Source organism: Physella acuta, unplaced genomic scaffold (assembly GCF_028476545.2).
Source record: "Physella acuta isolate Inbredline_101_S28 unplaced genomic scaffold, ASM2847654v3 ptg001264l, whole genome shotgun sequence".
Classification (NCBI taxonomy): Eukaryota; Metazoa; Mollusca; class Gastropoda; family Physidae; genus Physella; species Physella acuta.
This window is the reverse complement of record NW_026732779.1, coordinates 387,574-408,056: the sequence shown is the minus strand read 5'-3', so window position 1 is coordinate 408,056 and position 20,483 is coordinate 387,574. Positions and strand designations below refer to the sequence as shown.

The window sequence follows — 20,483 nt, the reverse complement described above, 5'->3', positions numbered from 1 at the left end:
AATGTAGGCGTCTACCAAAGGCGGTTTTAATTAATTGCCGTTGTGATAGATTTATCGGAATATTATTCAGACGCCGCTCGAAGTTTAGAACTGATTTTTCTGTACATTTATTACTAGGGGGATAGTGATTTCTGTACATTTATTAAAAGGGGGATAGAGACTGATGACAAAGTGACATTTACTTAGAAGGAAGGTGTGGGTAGTGGGGGTTGGTTTGAAATTACCCTGCTCAAAGTAGGTCTATATAAATTTTAATTAGGTATGCAGTGCAGAAAATGTCAAGAGCAGTGTTTCTTTCAGACAGTTTTTCCTCCAATAAGGCAGGGGGAGTGGGGGAAGGGGGGGGGAGGTTTTGAATCTCGTGGCACTTGTTAATGTATGTATTTTCTATGCAAATTATGTAATACTTTTTAGGGGCAGCCCCCCCCCCCCCTACCCGGAGATATGCCTAAAAAAAACAGTGGTCGAGTCAAGTGACCTTGGCATTGCGGAACCGAGGCGGGTTGTAACTTAACAGAAGTTAACGGTTGACTTAACGGTCAATCTTAGCTGAGATTACGGGGGTCAATGTTATCTGGGATCACGGGGGTCAAAGTTATCTGGGATCACGGGGGTCAATAGAATCGGGGATCACGGGGGTCAATGTTATCTGGGATCACGGGGGTCAAAGTTATCTGGGATCACGGGGGTCAATAGAATCGGGGATCACGGGGGTCAATGTTATCTGGGATCACGGGGGTCAAAGTTATCTGGGATCACGGGGGTCAATAGAATCGGGGATCACGGGGGTCAATGTTATCTGGGATCACGGGGGTCAAAGTTATCTGGGATCACGGGGGTCAATGTTATCTGGGATCACGGGGGTCAAAGTTATCTGGGATCACGGGGGGTCAATATAATCTGGGATCACAGGGGTCAATGTAATCTGGGATCACGGGGGGTCAATATAATCTGGGATCATGAGCCGCACAAGTTGAGCACGACCCCCAATATTGACCTGCTAGAATTTATTGTGCTGACCAGCTGTTGGCTTATGTCTAAACTGTTTCCGTCAGGTTTCTCTTGTTACCCATACCACAAAGCTGGTGACAAATGTAAATCTATGTGTGTCGAACAAAAGATGTAATCAGCTCTACAATTACACGTACACGTTTTTTTTTTGTGTAATCAGCTCTACAATTACGCATACACGTACACATGTGTATCAAATGTTTCGGTTCGTGTCCTGACACATGGGGCTTAAAGTAGAGTTGATCTGTTTCAATGAACTCGGAATAAAAGGGGATAGTTTGTTCAGCATTAAGCCCAGCCGCTTTAGTATCTCTTACGTGAGTCAGGTACCCATTAGAGCTGGGTGGACTCATGGACATCATATAGACTCGAGCCCTGGATCCGAACTCTAGACTTTCAGGTTAGCTGTCGTAAGCTCTACAATCCAACCAACGCGAGTCAGGTACCCATATCAGAGCTGTGTGGAATCGTGGACGTCCTACAGATTCGAGCCTAGGATCCGAACTCGATCTTTCGGGTTAGCTGTCGTAAGCTCTAAAATCCGACCACGCCGTCCTTACAAATGTATATACGCATGCATAATAAATTATATTTTGTACATTATTTCATCTCTTCTTTCTAATCCCAAATTTCGTTCACACCACCGTATGTGGTAACACGATGACGGAAGATTCAGGTTTCTTGATCTTTTCCATCCACAGAATAAATGTATCAGTCAATAGAACCAGTGAACACCATCACAAACTTGATGTTTCAGGGTCGATAACTAACATTAACACGACCAGTGAAATGAAGAGTGAGCTCCCCGTAGACCGAGGATGGGCGTGGGTGATTTGTTTCGGTGAGTCCCCAGCACTTCATCAAACTTTTTAAGTAATTGTGGCATTTGTTAGACAGATGCTTTAAAACCTGTTATCTGTTATTTAAATATGTCTTTAAACTCAGTTAAAATAAAGTTTGTTATAAAATGTTACTTAATTTTTACCTGTCTATTACAAATGGTAAACGAAATTTAAAAGTTAAATGAAATTTTCTAATTTACTAAAATTTGAAAACTTTGGTTTTATAGTTTTTTAAATATGCAAAATGTGAAAACTAACCAAAATAAATATTATAGTAAAATGTTAACTAATAGTCTATATATAAGTCTATCACTTGGGTCGGTAACCTTTTGAGACGGAAGAGCCAAAAGTAATAATTTACAAAATCTCCCAGTTTTTAAAGAGCCACTAACAATTTAATTTAAATATTATTATATTTTATTAGGATTTTATATATATGTATATATGTATATATATATATATATATACATATATATATATATATATATATATATATATATATATATATATATATATATATATATATATATATATATATATTAAAAATTTAAAATAAATAGCTTTAATATGAAATAACATTTATTCATATAAAAAATACATGTTTCGCACAGAACATTAGAATATTTTAGCTAGCTCTGCTAAAATAATAATATTTTTTAATCATATTACATAACTATAATTACCGTATACTATTTACAATAGTTGGGGCTTGCATGCTTTTGAAAGTTTGTTTAAATCTGGCTCATAACTTGTTTTCAGTTTCAAGCACGCCTCTTGGTATTATTTATTAGTTGGCTAGTTTACTTTTTATTATATTCGTGCAAGAATACGCTTCTAACTTGCTCTTGAAGTCTGTGAACTTACCACTCCTCAAGCGAACCAGCATCAATTCCAAATAGCTCAAAGTTAATCTCATCTGTTTTTTTAGTTGAGAGACTCAGAGTATTTGCATTTGTTTTGAATTGCTGAAAACTCTCAGGAATTCACCCTTCATGGTGTTTATAGTAATGCTGAAGTGATTCATTTTAATAGTAGAATTTGTTTTATCACTATATTTTTTTCAGATTTTTCAAAATTAAGTAATTTACCACTCTCCGTGTCTTAAACAAAAACGAGAAATTTTTTTTCGAAACAATTCACTTCATCAAGCAAGGCATAGACTGGGTTTTCTTTTTTCTTGCAGTTTTACATTTAAATGACGTTGAATGTTTTAATTAGGGATGAACAAATTAATAGCAAGTACATTGACATTGGGAGTAACTAAATATTCAAATAGAATAGCGAGTTTTTATTATTTATGTTTATTTTTATATCGTTCATAATCGAGTGTTGCAGAACAATATTTTTATGAGTTTTGAAAATAAATTGAATATTAATACTTGTGCATGGAGCTGAAGATCTTGACATCTAAGAAGCCGCAGGTTGCCGACCCCTGGTCTATCACAATATTGTCGAAACTGAAAAAAAAAAAAAAAATTTCTTTGTGTTTTTTTTTCTTTTTTTTTTTTTTCCTTATGGACCCAATAAATCGCTTATCGAAAGTGTATTATTTCTTGAATCGAATGTTATTCCCTGACTCCTGTGTTTACTAAATACCTCTGTTGTTACAGCGAGCTTCATGTGTTTCCTCCTCTCCGGGCTCGGCATGCAGTCGCTGTCCGTCCTTTTCCTGGAGCTGGTCATTGAGTTCCAGACCAGCTACACCACGACGTCCTTCAGCATCATGGTCCTGGTCCTAAGTCTCAGCCTGGCATGTGAGTTCGTTCCCCTGACACGGTATACATTTTTCAGAGTTGTGTCCCATTTAGAGGGCTAATAATTGCGCCCCAAACTCCACTTTTTATACAACTTTCACAATGTTTATTTGTTTGTTTGTTTATAGGTTTGTTGAAAATCTTGTAACTCAGTTTCCCCCAATTTAAATGCAGTAAATTAATTCTACTCCGATGACATTGCAAGAATATAATTTAAGAAAAACATTAATTAGACATTTAATTTAATTTTAAAAAAATACTTATTTGATTATTTAAAAAAGGGGGAGGAGGGGGGGGGGTAAAGATTGAATTCTGTTGACTGCGTTAATATCAAATCACTAGAAAGTAGAAAATAAATAAAAAATTTGAAAAGTTCATAATAATAAACTTTTAAATACACCGAAAATAAGAAAATAAAACACTTTCTTTCTTTAATAAAAAAAACAACTTAGATCGCTCATGAGATCCCTTACATATTTTAGCAACAAATGCTTTTATTGAAGAAAGCAAACTTTTTTTTAAATTTCTTAATTTTCATTGGATTTAAAAGCTTATTATGATAAAAAAGGTTGTTTTTTTTACTCGTTTGATTTACTGTCCCTGTCAGTTATATCCTTTAATATAATAATTTAACTTTTACTTGTAGTAGCCTCCCCTGCTATGACTAGATATGATTGTTTATTAGTCAGATTGGCTGATCTCCCCTAATGCAGTGTAATTCATGTAGTCTCCGCAATATAAACTAACTAGGCATACTGCCTAGCTTCGCTTAGGTTTTTAAAAAACATTTGAGAATTTGAATAGTTAATTATTTAGCGATGGATTGGGTGTGGAGTGCTTTAATAAGTTTAATTTAAACAGTAATGCTAATTTTAGAAAATAATGTTTTTGATCGTCATTTACATTCCGTACCAGGAGAATTTCTGGAAAGTACGCAATGTATAACTAAAATGGAATTAGAACTACACAGGTTTCATGAACAGTATTTCTCATAGTTTATATTACACTGCCTTTTGAAATTAATTAATTTATTTAATTAGGTTACTTAACTTAATTAACAACTCAATTTTGTACTAAAACAAATGCTATACTTCGTCATTTTCTGTTTCTGTTTAAAATAGTATACAATTATTTGAAAAAAAATAATTTCAAAAACGTTACCTCCCTTGAAAACTGAACGTATGACGTATGTCATTGTTTACTTATATTGTTTGCTTATATAAGAAATTACGTTATATGAACATATTTAACGACTATAATGGCTGTTTCCGACGGGAATAAAGTTTTTTTGTTACCCTCCATGGTCGGTCTACGACGTCACATAATATTAAGGGGATCGTTCGTCAATTTATTTATATATATATCTCATATAAGGAGAATTTCACTCAAGATCATCTTTTAGCCCTCGTCGAGGGCTTTGAGTCTGACCAACAGTTTTTCCATACGGCCTAGTCATCTATATTAGTGTATGCAAAAACTTAGCATGATGTACAGACATTAAGTAACCTAAAAATTGTGTTAAAATTTCCCTGTTTTTCCCATAAAATACAAAGATTATATAGGGAAATACAACTGGTCAGTTTTGACCGCTTTACGAAGTTTTCCCAGAATTGCCGAGTTTTTTATGAAACCCCTAGGTGTTCTTCTACCACCTCACAAAATATCAAGGGGGGTCGTCGGAGGAAATTTTTTTTCGTAATAGAGCTCATATAAAGAGAATTTCACTCGCGGTCACTGTTTAGCCCTCGTCGAGGGCTTTGAGTGTAACCGACAGTTTTCCCTAAAGGTCAAGCCATTGTCCTAGGAACATGCAAAAAATTAGCCAGATATACTGAGCTTAAGTACCCTAAAGTCTGCGTTGAAATGACCCTCTGTTTTTCCCATAAAATACAAAGATTATATAGGGAAATACAACTGGTCAGTTTTGACCGCTTTACGAAGTTTTCCCAGAATTGCCGAGTTTTTTATGAAACCCCTAGGTGTTCTTCTACCACCTCACAAAATATCAAGGGGGGTCGTCGGAGGAAATTTTTTTTCGTAATAGAGCTCATATAAAGAGAATTTCACTCGCGGTCACTTTTTAGCCCTCGTCGAGGGCTTTGAGTGTAACCGACAGTTTTCCCTAAAGGTCAAGCCATTGTCCTAGGAACATGCAAAAAATTAGCCAGATATACTGAGCTTAAGTACCCTAAAGTCTGCGTTGAAATGACCCTCTGTTTTTCCCATAAAATACAAAGATTATATAGGGAAATACAACTGGTCAGTTTTGACCGCTTTACGAAGTTTTCCCAGATATGCCGAGTTTTTTGTGACACCCCTAGGTGTTCTTCTACCACCTCACAAAATATCAAGGGGGGTCGTCGGAGGAAATTTTTTTTCGTAATAGAGCTCATATAAAGAGAATTTCACTCGCGGTCACTTTTTAGCCCTCGTCGAGGGCTTTGAGTGTAACCGACAGTTTTCCCTAAAGGTCAAGCCATTGTCCTAGGAACATGCAAAAAATTAGCCAGATATACTGAGCTTAAGTACCCTAAAGTCTGCGTTGAAATGACCCTCTGTTTTTCCCATAAAATACAAAGATTATATAGGGAAATACAACTGGTCAGTTTTGACCGCTTTACGAAGTTTTCCCAGGTATGCCGAGTTTTTTGTGACACCCCTAGGTGTTCTTCTACCACCTCACAAAATATCAAGGGGGGTCGTCGGAGGAAATTTTTTTTCGTAATAGAGCTCATATAAAGAGAATTTCACTCGCGGTCACTTTTTAGCCCTCGTCGAGGGCTTTGAGTGTAACCGACAGTTTTCCCTAAAGGTCAAGCCATTGTCCTAGGAACATGCAAAAAATTAGCCAGATATACTGAGCTTAAGTACCCTAAAGTCTGCGTTGAAATGACCCTCTGTTTTTCCCATAAAATACAAAGATTATATAGGGAAATACAACTGGTCAGTTTTGACCGCTTTACGAAGTTTTCCCAGATATGCCGAGTTTTTTGTGACACCCCTAGGTGTTCTTCTACCACCTCACAAAATATCAAGGGGGGTCGTCGGAGGAAATTTTTTTTCGTAATAGAGCTCATATAAAGAGAATTTCACTCGCGGTCACTTTTTAGCCCTCGTCGAGGGCTTTGAGTGTAACCGACAGTTTTCCCTAAAGGTCAAGCCATTGTCCTAGGAACATGCAAAAAATTAGCCAGATATACTGAGCTTAAGTACCCTAAAGTCTGCGTTGAAATGACCCTCTGTTTTTCCCATAAAATACAAAGATTATATAGGGAAATACAACTGGTCAGTTTTGACCGCTTTACGAAGTTTTCCCAGGTATGCCGAGTTTTTTGTGACACCCCTAGGTGTTCTTCTACCACCTCACAAAATATCAAGGGGGGTCGTCGGAGGAAATTTTTTTTCGTAATAGAGCTCATATAAAGAGAATTTCACTCGCGGTCACTTTTTAGCCCTCGTCGAGGGCTTTGAGTGTAACCGACAGTTTTCCCTAAAGGTCAAGCCATTGTCCTAGGAACATGCAAAAAATTAGCCAGATATACTGAGCTTAAGTACCCTAAAGTCTGCGTTGAAATGACCCTCTGTTTTTCCCATAAAATACAAAGATTATATAGGGAAATACAACTGGTCAGTTTTGACCGCTTTACGAAGTTTTCCCAGATATGCCGAGTTTTTTGTGACACCCCTAGGTGTTCTTCTACCACCTCACAAAATATCAAGGGGGGTCGTCGGAGGAAATTTTTTTTCGTAATAGAGCTCATATAAAGAGAATTTCACTCGCGGTCACTTTTTAGCCCTCGTCGAGGGCTTTGAGTGTAACCGACAGTTTTCCCTAAAGGTCAAGCCATTGTCCTAGGAACATGCAAAAAATTAGCCAGATATACTGAGCTTAAGTACCCTAAAGTCTGCGTTGAAATGACCCTCTGTTTTTCCCATAAAATACAAAGATTATATAGGGAAATACAACTGGTCAGTTTTGACCGCTTTACGAAGTTTTCCCAGAATTGCCGAGTTTTTTATGAAACCCCTAGGTGTTCTTCTACCACCTCACAAAATATCAAGGGGGGTCGTCGGAGGAAATTTTTTTTCGTAATAGAGCTCATATAAAGAGAATTTCACTCGCGGTCACTTTTTAGCCCTCGTCGAGGGCTTTGAGTGTAACCGACAGTTTTCCCTAAAGGTCAAGCCATTGTCCTAGGAACATGCAAAAAATTAGCCAGATATACTGAGCTTAAGTACCCTAAAGTCTGCGTTGAAATGACCCTCTGTTTTTCCCATAAAATACAAAGATTATATAGGGAAATACAACTGGTCAGTTTTGACCGCTTTACGAAGTTTTCCCAGATATGCCGAGTTTTTTGTGACACCCCTAGGTGTTCTTCTACCACCTCACAAAATATCAAGGGGGGTCGTCGGAGGAAATTTTTTTTCGTAATAGAGCTCATATAAAGAGAATTTCACTCGCGGTCACTTTTTAGCCCTCGTCGAGGGCTTTGAGTGTAACCGACAGTTTTCCCTAAAGGTCAAGCCATTGTCCTAGGAACATGCAAAAAATTAGCCAGATATACTGAGCTTAAGTACCCTAAAGTCTGCGTTGAAATGACCCTCTGTTTTTCCCATAAAATACAAAGATTATATAGGGAAATACAACTGGTCAGTTTTGACCGCTTTACGAAGTTTTCCCAGGTATGCCGAGTTTTTTGTGACACCCCTAGGTGTTCTTCTACCACCTCACAAAATATCAAGGGGGGTCGTCGGAGGAAATTTTTTTTCGTAATAGAGCTCATATAAAGAGAATTTCACTCGCGGTCACTTTTTAGCCCTCGTCGAGGGCTTTGAGTGTAACCGACAGTTTTCCCTAAAGGTCAAGCCATTGTCCTAGGAACATGCAAAAAATTAGCCAGATATACTGAGCTTAAGTACCCTAAAGTCTGCGTTGAAATGACCCTCTGTTTTTCCCATAAAATACAAAGATTATATAGGGAAATACAACTGGTCAGTTTTGACCGCTTTACGAAGTTTTCCCAAATATGCCGAGTTTTTTGTGACACCCCTAGGTGTTCTTCTACCACCTCACAAAATATCAAGGGGGGTCGTCGGAGGAAATTTTTTTTCGTAATAGAGCTCATATAAAGAGAATTTCACTCGCGGTCACTTTTTAGCCCTCGTCGAGGGCTTTGAGTGTAACCGACAGTTTTCCCTAAAGGTCAAGCCATTGTCCTAGGAACATGCAAAAAATTAGCCAGATATACTGAGCTTAAGTACCCTAAAGTCTGCGTTGAAATGACCCTCTGTTTTTCCCATAAAATACAAAGATTATATAGGGAAATACAACTGGTCAGTTTTGACCGCTTTACGAAGTTTTCCCAGGTATGCCGAGTTTTTTGTGACACCCCTAGGTGTTCTTCTACCACCTCGCAAAATATCAAGGGGGGTCGTCGGAGGAAATTTATTTTCGTAATAGAGCTCATATAAAGAGAATTTCACTCGCGGTCACTTTTTAGCCCTCGTCGAGGGCTTTGAGTGTAACCGACAGTTTTCCCTAAAGGTCAAGCCATTGACCTAGGAGCATGCAAAAAATTAGCCAGATATACTGAGCTTAAGTACCCTAAAGTCTGCGTTGAAATGACCCTCTGTTTTTCCCATAAAATACAAAGATTATATAGGGAAATACAACTGGTCAGTTTTGACCGCTTTACGAAGTTTTCCCAGATATGCCGAGTTTTTTGTGACACCCCTAGGTGTTCTCCTACCACCTCACAAAATATCAAGGGGGGTCGTCGGAGGAAAAAATTTTTCGTAATAGAGCTCATATAAAGAGAATTTCACTCGCGGTCACTTTTTAGCCCTCGTCGAGGGCTTTGAGTAAGACCGACAGGTCTGCCCTACGGTCAAGCCATTTACCTATAAACATGCCAAAAATTAGCCAGATGTAAATAGGGTAAGTGCCCTAAAATCCGTTTTGAAATGACCCTCTGTTTTTCCCATAAAATACAAAGATTATATAGGGAAATACGACTGGTCAGTTTTGACCCATTTCCCGATTTTTCCCGGACATGGCGAGTTTTTTGTGACACCCCAAGGTGTTCTCCTACCACCTCACAAAATTTCAAGGGGGGTCGTCGGAGGAAAAATTTTTTCGTAATAGAGCTCATATTAAGAGAATTTCACTCGCGGTCACTTTTTAGCCCTCGTCGAGGGCTTTGAGTAAGACCGACAGGTCCGCCCTACGGTCAAGCCATTTACCTATAAACATGCCAAAAATTAGCCAGATGTAAACAGGGTAAGTGCCCTAAAATCCGTTTTGAAATGACCCTCTGTTTTTCCCATAAAATACAAAGATTATATAGGGAAATACGACTGGTCAGTTTTGACCCATTTCCCGATTTTTCCCGGACATGGCGAGTTTTTTGTGACACCCCAAGGTGTTCTCCTACCACCTCACAAAATTTCAAGGGGGGTCGTCGGAGGAAATTTTTTTTCGTAATATAGCCCATATAAGGCGCCGGTCAGTCGAGGTCAGTTTTGACCCCTTCTCCGTAGACTTTTCGGCCAACCGTCACCGGCCTTCGTGTTCTATTTCCCGAAGGCACCATCGTGCCAAATTTGACGCGCCTGCGGCGCCGGGAAGTGCCCTATCGGGCACTTGACCACTTTGCTTTATATATATAGATGACGTTTATCCTGTCATATCCAGTAATCCGTTCCACTTATTGTAACAATTACTTATTTTTTTAAAATTACACCTTATTATAATAATGAATAAACTGATCTGACACATATAGGAGACTGACGAAGTCAGGTCACATGACACCCCCCCCCCCCCCCCCCCACATGACTAATTTACATAAACCTACTTGTAATTTTATTTTTGTTTAATAAATTTACAGTAAAATAAAATTATCAATTATCAAATATTTCTAAAATATCAAAAGTTAATTATAATTTAAATTATTTTTTAAGGTATTTAGCATTTAGTACAGTGATTATTATTGTAGAAACACCAGTATGTTCAAGTGTCGAAAAAAACATTTTAATTAACATAATGGTTTGTTAATTATCGAACTCATTCGACAGCTGACGGCCACATTAACATATCTCTAAGCTCACAGTTTGACACACATCGTCCATATTTTATGCAAATCGTGATTTTCGAGTAAACGAGTTCGTGATTTAAAAAAAAACTTAAGCCGCGAATGTTGGCAGAAATCAATTGATGTTTTGTTTTGTAGTTGTACAAAAAATAATAATTAAAATTTACGTTGTACTTGATTTTGTTGTCAAAAGAAACAGTTTAAGTGGTATAATGTTTTCTGTTTGGGGTTCATATTTTGCTAAAAATTAGTAATTGCAGAGCAATATTTTGTTAGTTAAAACTAAAAAAAATGAAAACACTATGTAGGTGGGTGGGGGTGAGGGGAAACAGGGATAACTTATTCTGTGATACTACCTATCTTTTTTCGTTATGCATGTGTTCGCATATGACCGTATATTGATATAGGTAAATAAAAACCGAAGTCAGTCTTTTTAGAATTGATCGTAGATGATATCTGCATACAGCTCTGGTGTTGACGTCATTAGATTACGTGGCACGGACGTCATTTTTTGGATTAAGCTCTGGCGTCCTTGATTTTGTTGAGCAGGGCAATGGCGTCATTTTTTTGGATGGATCACCGACGTCATTTGTTGGACTGGGATATGTGGACGTTTGGTTGTTGGGACACTGACAATACTGACATTATTTGTTGGATGAGGCACTGACGTCCTGTTAGAATAGGCACTAATATAATTTGTCGAATGAGGCAAGGACGTCATGTAATGGAAAGGGCATTGGCGTGATTTTTTTGATGGATCACAGACGTCATTTGTTGTATTGGGTTATGTGGTCTTTTGTTGGGGCACTGTCACTATTTGTTGGATGGACACTGACGTCATGAGTTGGATGGACACTGATGTCATATATTGGATGGACACTGACGTCATGTGTTGGATGCGTGCACTGACGTCATGTGTTGGATGGACACTGACGTCATTTGTTGGATAGATACTGACGTCATATGTTGGATGGACATTGACGTCATGTGTTGGATGGGGCACTGACGTCATGTGTTGGATGGGGCACTGACGTCATGTGTTGGATGGGGCACTGACGTCATGTGTTGGATGGGGCACTGATGTCACTGTGATAAACGGGGCAGAGATGCCATTTTATTTGGAAGCCCCTCAAGTACACGATATTCTGGGCGTACCAAACTACCGTCGTCATAGCAACCGATTAACTTTATCTGTAACATCGATCCCCGGGGCATCAAAATCCTGCTACACTAATGACTAGACACACTCGAATACCGTTCAGCTAAAAGTAACGTTTATCTTGTACTAATGTAACCCACATCACGTGATAAGTAAGGGACGCCACTGCATGAGCTCGAGCCAGGGACTCAGTCAAAAAATATAAACGAAGAACTTTAAAACGAAGTCGAACAGTGTGGTTGGGTGATAGAACAAACAAGTACTCACCCAAAAGTCTTGGGTTCGTATACTAAGCAGTTCTGCTGTTCGGAGCCTGGTTCTAGTTGAGGTACGAAACGCAAGTAGTTATAGCGCTGACAACATTAATTTCGAGATCGTAGACATACACTACAGCCTGCTTAAAGTGTCATGATTATACAGTCGAAACGTTGATACAAAGTATAGTTTACTACTGAAAAAGATAAATTCATCAACGTATACTTTGTGATCTGATGATATTCATTAGAATTATCACCAAGTCTACAGTTAGCTAGTTGTTGTATAATATCTGCAACATTATTCACATAGTACACATCAGACTTAACAGATCATACATAGTGCATATCAAACCTAAAAACATTAAACGTAGAACCTCATTAGCAGAGTTTCTTCCAGGCATCTCTTCACATCCCTACCCCCCCCCCAAGGAAATTAAATTTATGTAGAAAAGATATACTTTTACAAGTGTCCGCTCTCTCCCCCCCCCCCCCCCCAGGAAAATTAAGTCCGCCCCCCCTCCTCACCCCCGGAGAAAAAAGTCTGACAGAAACACTGCTTATTAGACCTGACACATCACACTTAGTACCTGAAACATTACTCGCACGTTGAACCTATTCAACCTGAAACATCATACTACGTAGAACCTATTCAACCAGTGGTTGTGTTAGATATGACACATGACACGAGTATCAATGTTGTACACATCACACGAGTACCAATGTTGTGTGTTGTTTCTGTTCCAGCCATCATCTCCGTGAGTGTTCTCGTGCCACGCTTCGATGAACGCAAGGTCACTGTCGTGGCCGGGGTGGTCTACTCCGCCTGCTTCATTGGCTACTCGGTGGCACCGAACATTGGCATCTTCATTACCTTCTCGGCCGTACAAGGTACCTATACATTAACCCTATCATCTTCTATACCAGATATTTTACCCTATTTTACCAATACCACACATTTAACCCTACACTCACCGATACCACATATTTAACCCTATAATTACCAACACCACACAAATAACCTTACAAATGCCAATACCACACATTTAACCATATAATCACCAATATCATTCATTTAACCCTGTAATCACCAATATAATACATTTAACCCTACAATCGCCAATACCACATTTAACCCTATAATCGCCAATACCACACATTTAACGCTTCAATCACCAACACCACACACTTAACTCTACTATCGCCAATACCACACATTTAGCCCTACAATCACCAATATCATTCATTTAACCCTGTAATCACCAATATAATACATTTAACCCTACAATCACCAATACCACACATTTAACCCTATAATCACCAATATCATACATTTAACCCTACAATCGCCAATACCCCATTTAACCCTACAATCACCAATACCACACATTTAGCCCTACAATCACCAATATCATACATTTAACGCTACAATCGCCAATACCACACATTTAACCATACTATCACTAACACCACACATTTAACCCTATAATTACCAATACCACACACTTAACCCTACAATCACCAATATCACACATTTAACCCTACAATCCCTCTAGCCGTACACAACCAGAATTTAACCCTCTCATAACCAGTTAAAGATACTTGAACCTACTTTAACCAATTCTCATATGTTATCATGCAGATGTAAACAACCTTACAAAAGTGCTAACACCATACAGTTAAACCCAATAACCGTCAATACCAAAATTACTAAAATTAACAAAATAAAAAAAACGTATCGTTTTCGGTATGTTAAAGCAATTATACGTTTAAACAAACTCACACTTTGTCAGTATTTCTCATACCAACATTATTATTCTGCTCACAGTTTAGACTTTTTACTTTAAGGTCTAGCTATCGGATCCATGTTCGTCCCAAACATCAGCATCCTAGGCGCCTACTTCTCCAAGCGTCGGTCCCTAGCCATCAGTATAGGCAACAGCGGGATATGTGTGGCGAGCATCGTGGGGCCACCCTTCATCCGCGCCCTAGTGGGCCACTATGGGATGCGGGGGGCGTTCCTCATCCTGTCCGCCATTGAGCTCCATATGGTAGCTGTGGGCTTACTGCTGCGGCCGGTTTCCTCCTACAGGTGAGGCTCAAGTTTTTTTTCTTCTACATATATATTTTTTTCTATTTTTATTTTTGTGAATGTTATTTTGTTCAAGTCAGTATAACGTTACTTAGTCCGTCTAATTCTGATGGGTACCTAACTCACGCTAGACGGCTGGACATACACATAGTGCTGACCATATGCCGAGGTCACAGAAACTTCATCTGCCCCATGAACCGTCATGCTCGAAAAAGGAACTTTTCTTTTTACTGTACATTTAGTCTAAAATCTGTTGTTGTTTTTTTTTTTTTAAATATACACATTGAATTCCAGCAAGTTGCAAACTGAACTGAGTTTAGTTAAATTCTCCAGAACATCAGCTATATTGAGGACTCGAGTCTGCTGGGCGTCTCTGAGTCGACTCAGCTCTTATGGGTACTTTGCTCACGTTAGGAAAATTAAAGGAGGATGGGTATAGGGATGACCACACCATCCCTTCATATGCCGAAAAAAACACTAATTATACTTCATCTGCCCTATAGGTCGTTATGTCCGAAATTCAAATTTCTCTTACATAAAACACGCTTCACTGGTACTAATTCTTTTCTAATTGATGACTTCCACCCTCCCAGTATAGTGTTCAGCTGTGTATTGTCGTGTTGTTGTTGTTTTTGCAGCAAAACTCTTTACATTGTGGGGATTTGCTATCCACACAACCAAAACTCTATCTTTATCCTAGCTTAAGGAAGGTCAACGTCCTATAGGGCATTCTACATGAGAGTTCATGCTTTTCAACACACAAACATCACATACACTACAGCAGTGGGTGGGGGAGGGGTGATACCAATAACGGGGTTAATCCCAAATCCCAGTCACTTGATCCTTATGTGTCTTAATTTATGTAAATCTAGGTTAAAACTGTTATGAATCCAATGAATAAATTAGTGGTAGCAGTAGTTAATTAATTCAGGATTTATTTCATTTGACTGTTAAAAAATATTTTGGTAAACAATGGTGTTTTTATTTTTGTTTAATTAAGTAGCCAGACCTCGCTTTTACAATTTGCCTGGCAAATTATTATTTTTTTTTACACATTTCTCGTTTTCTTTTCATTACACAGCAAACTCCAAGCTGCGGGCCCAGATTCTGTATTACTAAATCAAAATGTAAATGAGACAAAAACTAAATCCGAAGATATCAAAGAGACCGATCAATCCCAAGCTGAACAAAACCTCACAGTTGACATGAAAAACAAAAAAAATCTGGGCGGCTCAGACGCAGAAAAACAGCAACTGATCTTCTCAACTACAGAAACAACACAACCGTCTTCCCCGGTTTCAAACGCTGAAGATTCAAACTTTTCTCAAATAGATTTTGATATGGAATTTTCCCCAAACAAAAAACGTCATTTCCGCCGAAATGACAGCACAGTGAGCGAAATTCTCCCCAGGGAAAAACCCCTCTACTCACGTAATGTGTCAACACGTTCTTCAACACGAGGCTCTATAAAAAGGCTCGTTCGCCAGCAAAGCCTCCAACAAAATGGCGACTCCAAGCGTCTGAATGGGAGCGTGATGAGTATCGCCAGTAACATGGAGGTGGTGGCTGTGGCGGTGGACGTCGCGCCCAGTGACGTCACGCCGCGAGCTGATGAACGCAAGGGCAAATCGTGGAGGGACTGCTGTTGTATCAAAATTGTTAGAAACATTTTTGACCCGGCGTTGTTCAAGTAAGTTTCAACCGGGTGGTTGATTTATTCCGAAAATGTGAAAACTAAAACCAATATGGTATTTTTAATGATTTGACAGTATTTTATTTTAAGACACCACACAATCTCCCCCCCCCCCCCACAATCTCAAATTCGGAATTTAACACTGTCTTGATGTGCTAAGCCGACCAATGAAATCAGGGAAAAAGTCAATTCATGCTTTAAGTATTCATGCTTTGATAAAATCAAAGTGTGTCATTTTATCCAGTTTGTCTACTATTATTATGTTTATACGGCACTAGAATGAGGGTGGGGGTACAAGACAGCAAGACACAGCAATGACAAACAGGTATTATTGCAAGAAAACTGACTGTGGGGTGGGCTTTAGAGCAGTGCTGGTGTGGTTGAGAGTATCTCTAAAAAAACTCGTTATGTGTCGGTTAGTTTAACGAACGAGCAGGCGGTAATCCATTTACCTGCATACTTACAAAAAAAAAAAAAAAAACAATTTGTGGACCCCCAACATTTTTTTAAAGCTGTGTGTTAGCGTATGTATTTTCACCTGACAAAATCTGCTAGACAGACCCGCTCATTAGCATAAATTAGATTAGGTTGAAAGTTTGAGTGACATCTGAGTTTAACTACGTGTAAGCTACAGCTTGTCTTTTTAATATTTAGTAAAACTTGAATAGACAAAAAAAAATTTTAAAAAAAATTAAAAAATTAAAAAGATAAAGGGCCATAATTTATAAATATAAACTGTATTTTTTTTTTAAATATTTTTTCCCGAGACTGGTGTTTTTTCAATAGGGCTGGTAAGTAGGTCACCAACCAGTTCTATGGCTCATGCAGGTTTTATTGAGCCGTAGAGCTGGTTGGTGACCTACTTACCAGCCCTATTGTAGAATACACAACAAAAATTGAGTTATTTCCCCTGTTACATTTTTTGTTCTGTTTTCTCTACAGACAATGGGCCTTCATCGTGTTTTTAATAACCAGTGTACCAGGGGCGACAAACCAGTACCTGTTCCAGTACATTCCAACAATAGCTGTGATCAAAGGGGCAACGAATGACCAGGGGGCCACACTCTTGACCATCACGGGCTCTGTCGATCTTGTGAGCCGGATACTGGTCGGGCTATTCGCAGACACACAACTGATCAGGGCCACACAGATTGTGTCAATAGCTCAGATTTGTTTAGGTACTTATTGCCACATTAGTCGTCCATTTTTTTTTCGTATACTTATAACTGTACTCGGCGGTAAAGTCGGTAAAGCTTATGGTTGCTAGACCATATGGTCTCGAGCTCGAACCCTCTGGCAGATGAGGCTCGTTAGCTGGGGACAGCCACTTCTAAGAGAGACAACTCCAGAGCAACTGCTGCCTTGTAGTTTGTTCTTGGTTGGACAAAGGCTATGGAAGCAAATCTAAAAAGAAAAGCCGGCTGAAATCGGAGTCAATGGCCTCAATGGCGCATAACCAGTTGACACGAATACTTAATTGTGTTGGAGTGGATCCCTTCCAACACTAAAAAATTTAGAACGAAGAAGAAGAAAAAATACCGAAAATATACATGTTTATTATATCCGTATTTAAAAATATGGCTTTATGGGGCGTGAGTGGTAGAGCGTAGGATGTGTAGCCCGGAATTCAGACATACTAGGCCTAGAAGGTGGAAAAAGTACTGACGGCTGTGTTGTATTTACCATACGATCTCTTTACATTATCTAGATCACAAAATTAGACTAACTCACTCACCCACCCCTCCCCCGACCTTAATTATGGATATATAATAGGTGCATTATTTTACCATTTAGAAAATGTGAATCAAGACACCTTAATTTTTTTTTAAAACGCACCCTTCATCTTGTACATAGCCCCCCTTCCCGTCCTAAAGAGAACGTGTAAAACCCATCATTTCATTTATCTGGCGTAACATTCCCCAGAATATTGTAAAAATCATCATTAGATTTGTACCATGTCACCTCCCTAACAATGTTTCTTCCAGACTTTTTTTCATTTATTCAATTTCTTTTGTGGAGGGGGGGGGGGGGCGAAGCAAGTCCGAAGAAATGCCTGGGAGAATCTCTGCTCAATGGAGATCTTGTAATGCCAGTAATCGCGTAAGTCTTCACTCAGTTGTACCACCTCACCTCCCCAGGTATCGTGTGCCACTGTAACCCTCTCTTCACCAACTTCGACACTCTGATCGTGATGGCGGTGCTGATGGGTGTGTTTGTGGGGACTAGACTCTCCCTGCTGCCGCTGATGCTGATAGAGATTGTGGGCATGGGCCTGCTGGCGCGGTGTCTCAGCATCACCGCCATGATCGCCACCATCTCAGCCGCCTGCCATGGGCCGCTACTCAGTAAATATTTTTTGTTAACTCCACTTGGTTTTTATATGTAGAGGAGTTGAGAGCAGGCGTCGTTATAGAAATATCAAAATGAATACGTAGCAGTGGCGTCCCTAGGTCGGGTGTTACCTGGTGCGGCAACTCATGGTGTCACCCCCCCTCCCCCCCACCCATTTTGTAGGAATCTTCAATTGGTACTGGAAAGATTTTTAACTTTAATTACTCATTAACTGAACTGGCAAAAAGCATTTTTACTTTATTTTACAATTTGTGTCTTGGTATCACCCCCGCAAATGGTGTCGCCCGGTGCGGTGCGCACCCCCCCGCCCCCGCCTCGTGACGCCTCTGATGTGTTGTGGGGTTTGGAGCAGGCGTCGTTAAATGAAATAGTAAAATTAAGATGTAGAGGGTTTTAAAGCAAGCGTCGTTACTGAAATAGCAGTATTGACTTTAATTAAGTGTAAATTTAACCTCAAAGCTAGACACAAATACAGAATACTAGCAGTATACCCGTACTCCGCCACGGTGAATCTTTTTAAATGTACCAACTTAGAACAGAACAAAAGAAAACAGAAACACAACAGAAACAACAGAAACACAACACAAACACAAAACAAACACAACACAAACACAACACAACATAACACAAACACAACACAAACACAGCACAAACAACACAAACACAACACAAACACAATACAAACACAATACAAACACAACACAAACACAACACAAACACAACACCACACAATACAAACACAAAAGAAACTGAATGAATCAGTGTTTTCAATTTAATTTCGTCCTTTCACAGGCTCCATCGTGCAAGCCAAAGGTTCCTTCCAAATCGTCCTCCATTACGTGGGCACCGCCCTCATTGTCAGCGCTATTGGGATCTTGATGACGCCATTGTTGGTGCGGCTAGATAAAAAACAGGAAGAGAAAAAATTACACGAAAAGCAGAAAAATAACGGCCCAATTTACAAGCCTAGCAGTCGATTGTAGTGGTTGTGTTAGAAACTCGTTGATGTTGCCTACAACTGGTGGTATGGTATAAAAGCTGTCTTTTTTATAAGGACCATCGTCAGCTTGTCAAAAACTTGCTTTGGACCTAGCACTTCATTTCACTGACCCTAAATCTAACAGAAGTACCAGGAAATATTTCCCCTTCCCTAAACGACTAACCACGATACTGTTTAGTCGTAACGTGTTTCTTTCATGTAACTCTACACCCCCACCCCCTTCATGATGTTTCAAGTGACCCACCCTCACATGAGAAAAATTGTGTGAAAAAAAAACCTGGTCCTACCAATGTTTCTGTAAAAAAACCTAGTTACCTTATCAAATTCCATGTGTTAATAACCTATTCCAGCCATGACTTTCCCCGGTGTTTCTTTGAGGCATCTTTTTCGGGGGGGGGGGGGAGGGGGGGGGGGGGTGGTATTGCCTCCGAACGAACGAGAATGTAAATACAATATATATAAACTTCAACCACTTTTACCCCCCCCCCCCAATCCTTTTAAAAGTTTTCAAGTTGCCCCCCCCCCCCTCGAAAAATGCCTGAAAAAAACATTGCCCTTCTTCGTTGCTCTTTGATTGCTGGCAATGGTATGCCGTTTTTACATCTAGCCTATGTAATTATAGCCCCACATTTTAGGAACATGCCAAGTGCGTTTCTACACTGAGAAGAGTGAAAACAGATGTTGTAATTAAAAACAGCCAAATGAGATGTAGTGTTATTTTAACGCTTTAGGTGGACACCTTTACAGAAATACTCACTGTGTAGATAGAACAGTATAGTCAGATGCGAACCCACCTCTACTTTACAAGGACTGTGGCCTTGACCTTTGTCTACCTTAGTCAAGTGATGTATGACTGACATTCCATTGGCTACTCTCTGAAGACACTGATCTGTTGCGACATTTCTTTAATGTGTTGATTACCGATCTGAGGTATGTGTGTGTGTGTGGGGGGGGGGGGGGGGGGGTCAGTGTTTCTTTCAGGACTTTGTCTTGGTAAGCACTTACAATTTTAGTTCGGGGGGGGGGGGGGGGGGGAGGAGATAAAACTATAGGCCAACAGCATGGTTCGTTGGATAGTTGTCCAAGGGCGGTAAGCCCTGTGAACCTACGAAGTTCAATTTTAGGAATATTGATTTATTATATTCTCCTGAAACACGCCTTTCGTTAAATTTATGTACAAAATATGTACTTTAACAAGTGTATCTGCCCCCCCCCCCCTCCCAGCAGTTTTC

The 20,483-nt window shown here is 39.4% G+C and overlaps 1 protein-coding gene across 1 annotated transcript; it reads left to right on the top strand.

Annotated features, from left to right (window-relative positions):
* Positions 1-1,712: 1,712 nt before the first annotated feature.
* On the top strand, positions 1,713-19,275 carry LOC131957769 (uncharacterized; the record flags this gene model as incomplete). Its single annotated transcript, XM_059322539.1, is given in 8 exon segments — positions 1,713-1,852; positions 3,464-3,607; positions 12,862-13,005; positions 13,963-14,206; positions 15,288-15,896; positions 16,842-17,077; positions 18,038-18,244; positions 19,044-19,275. Coding segments are annotated over 8 exon segments (1,827 nt in total). The 3' UTR covers positions 19,235-19,275.
* Positions 19,276-20,483: the final 1,208 nt, after the last annotated feature.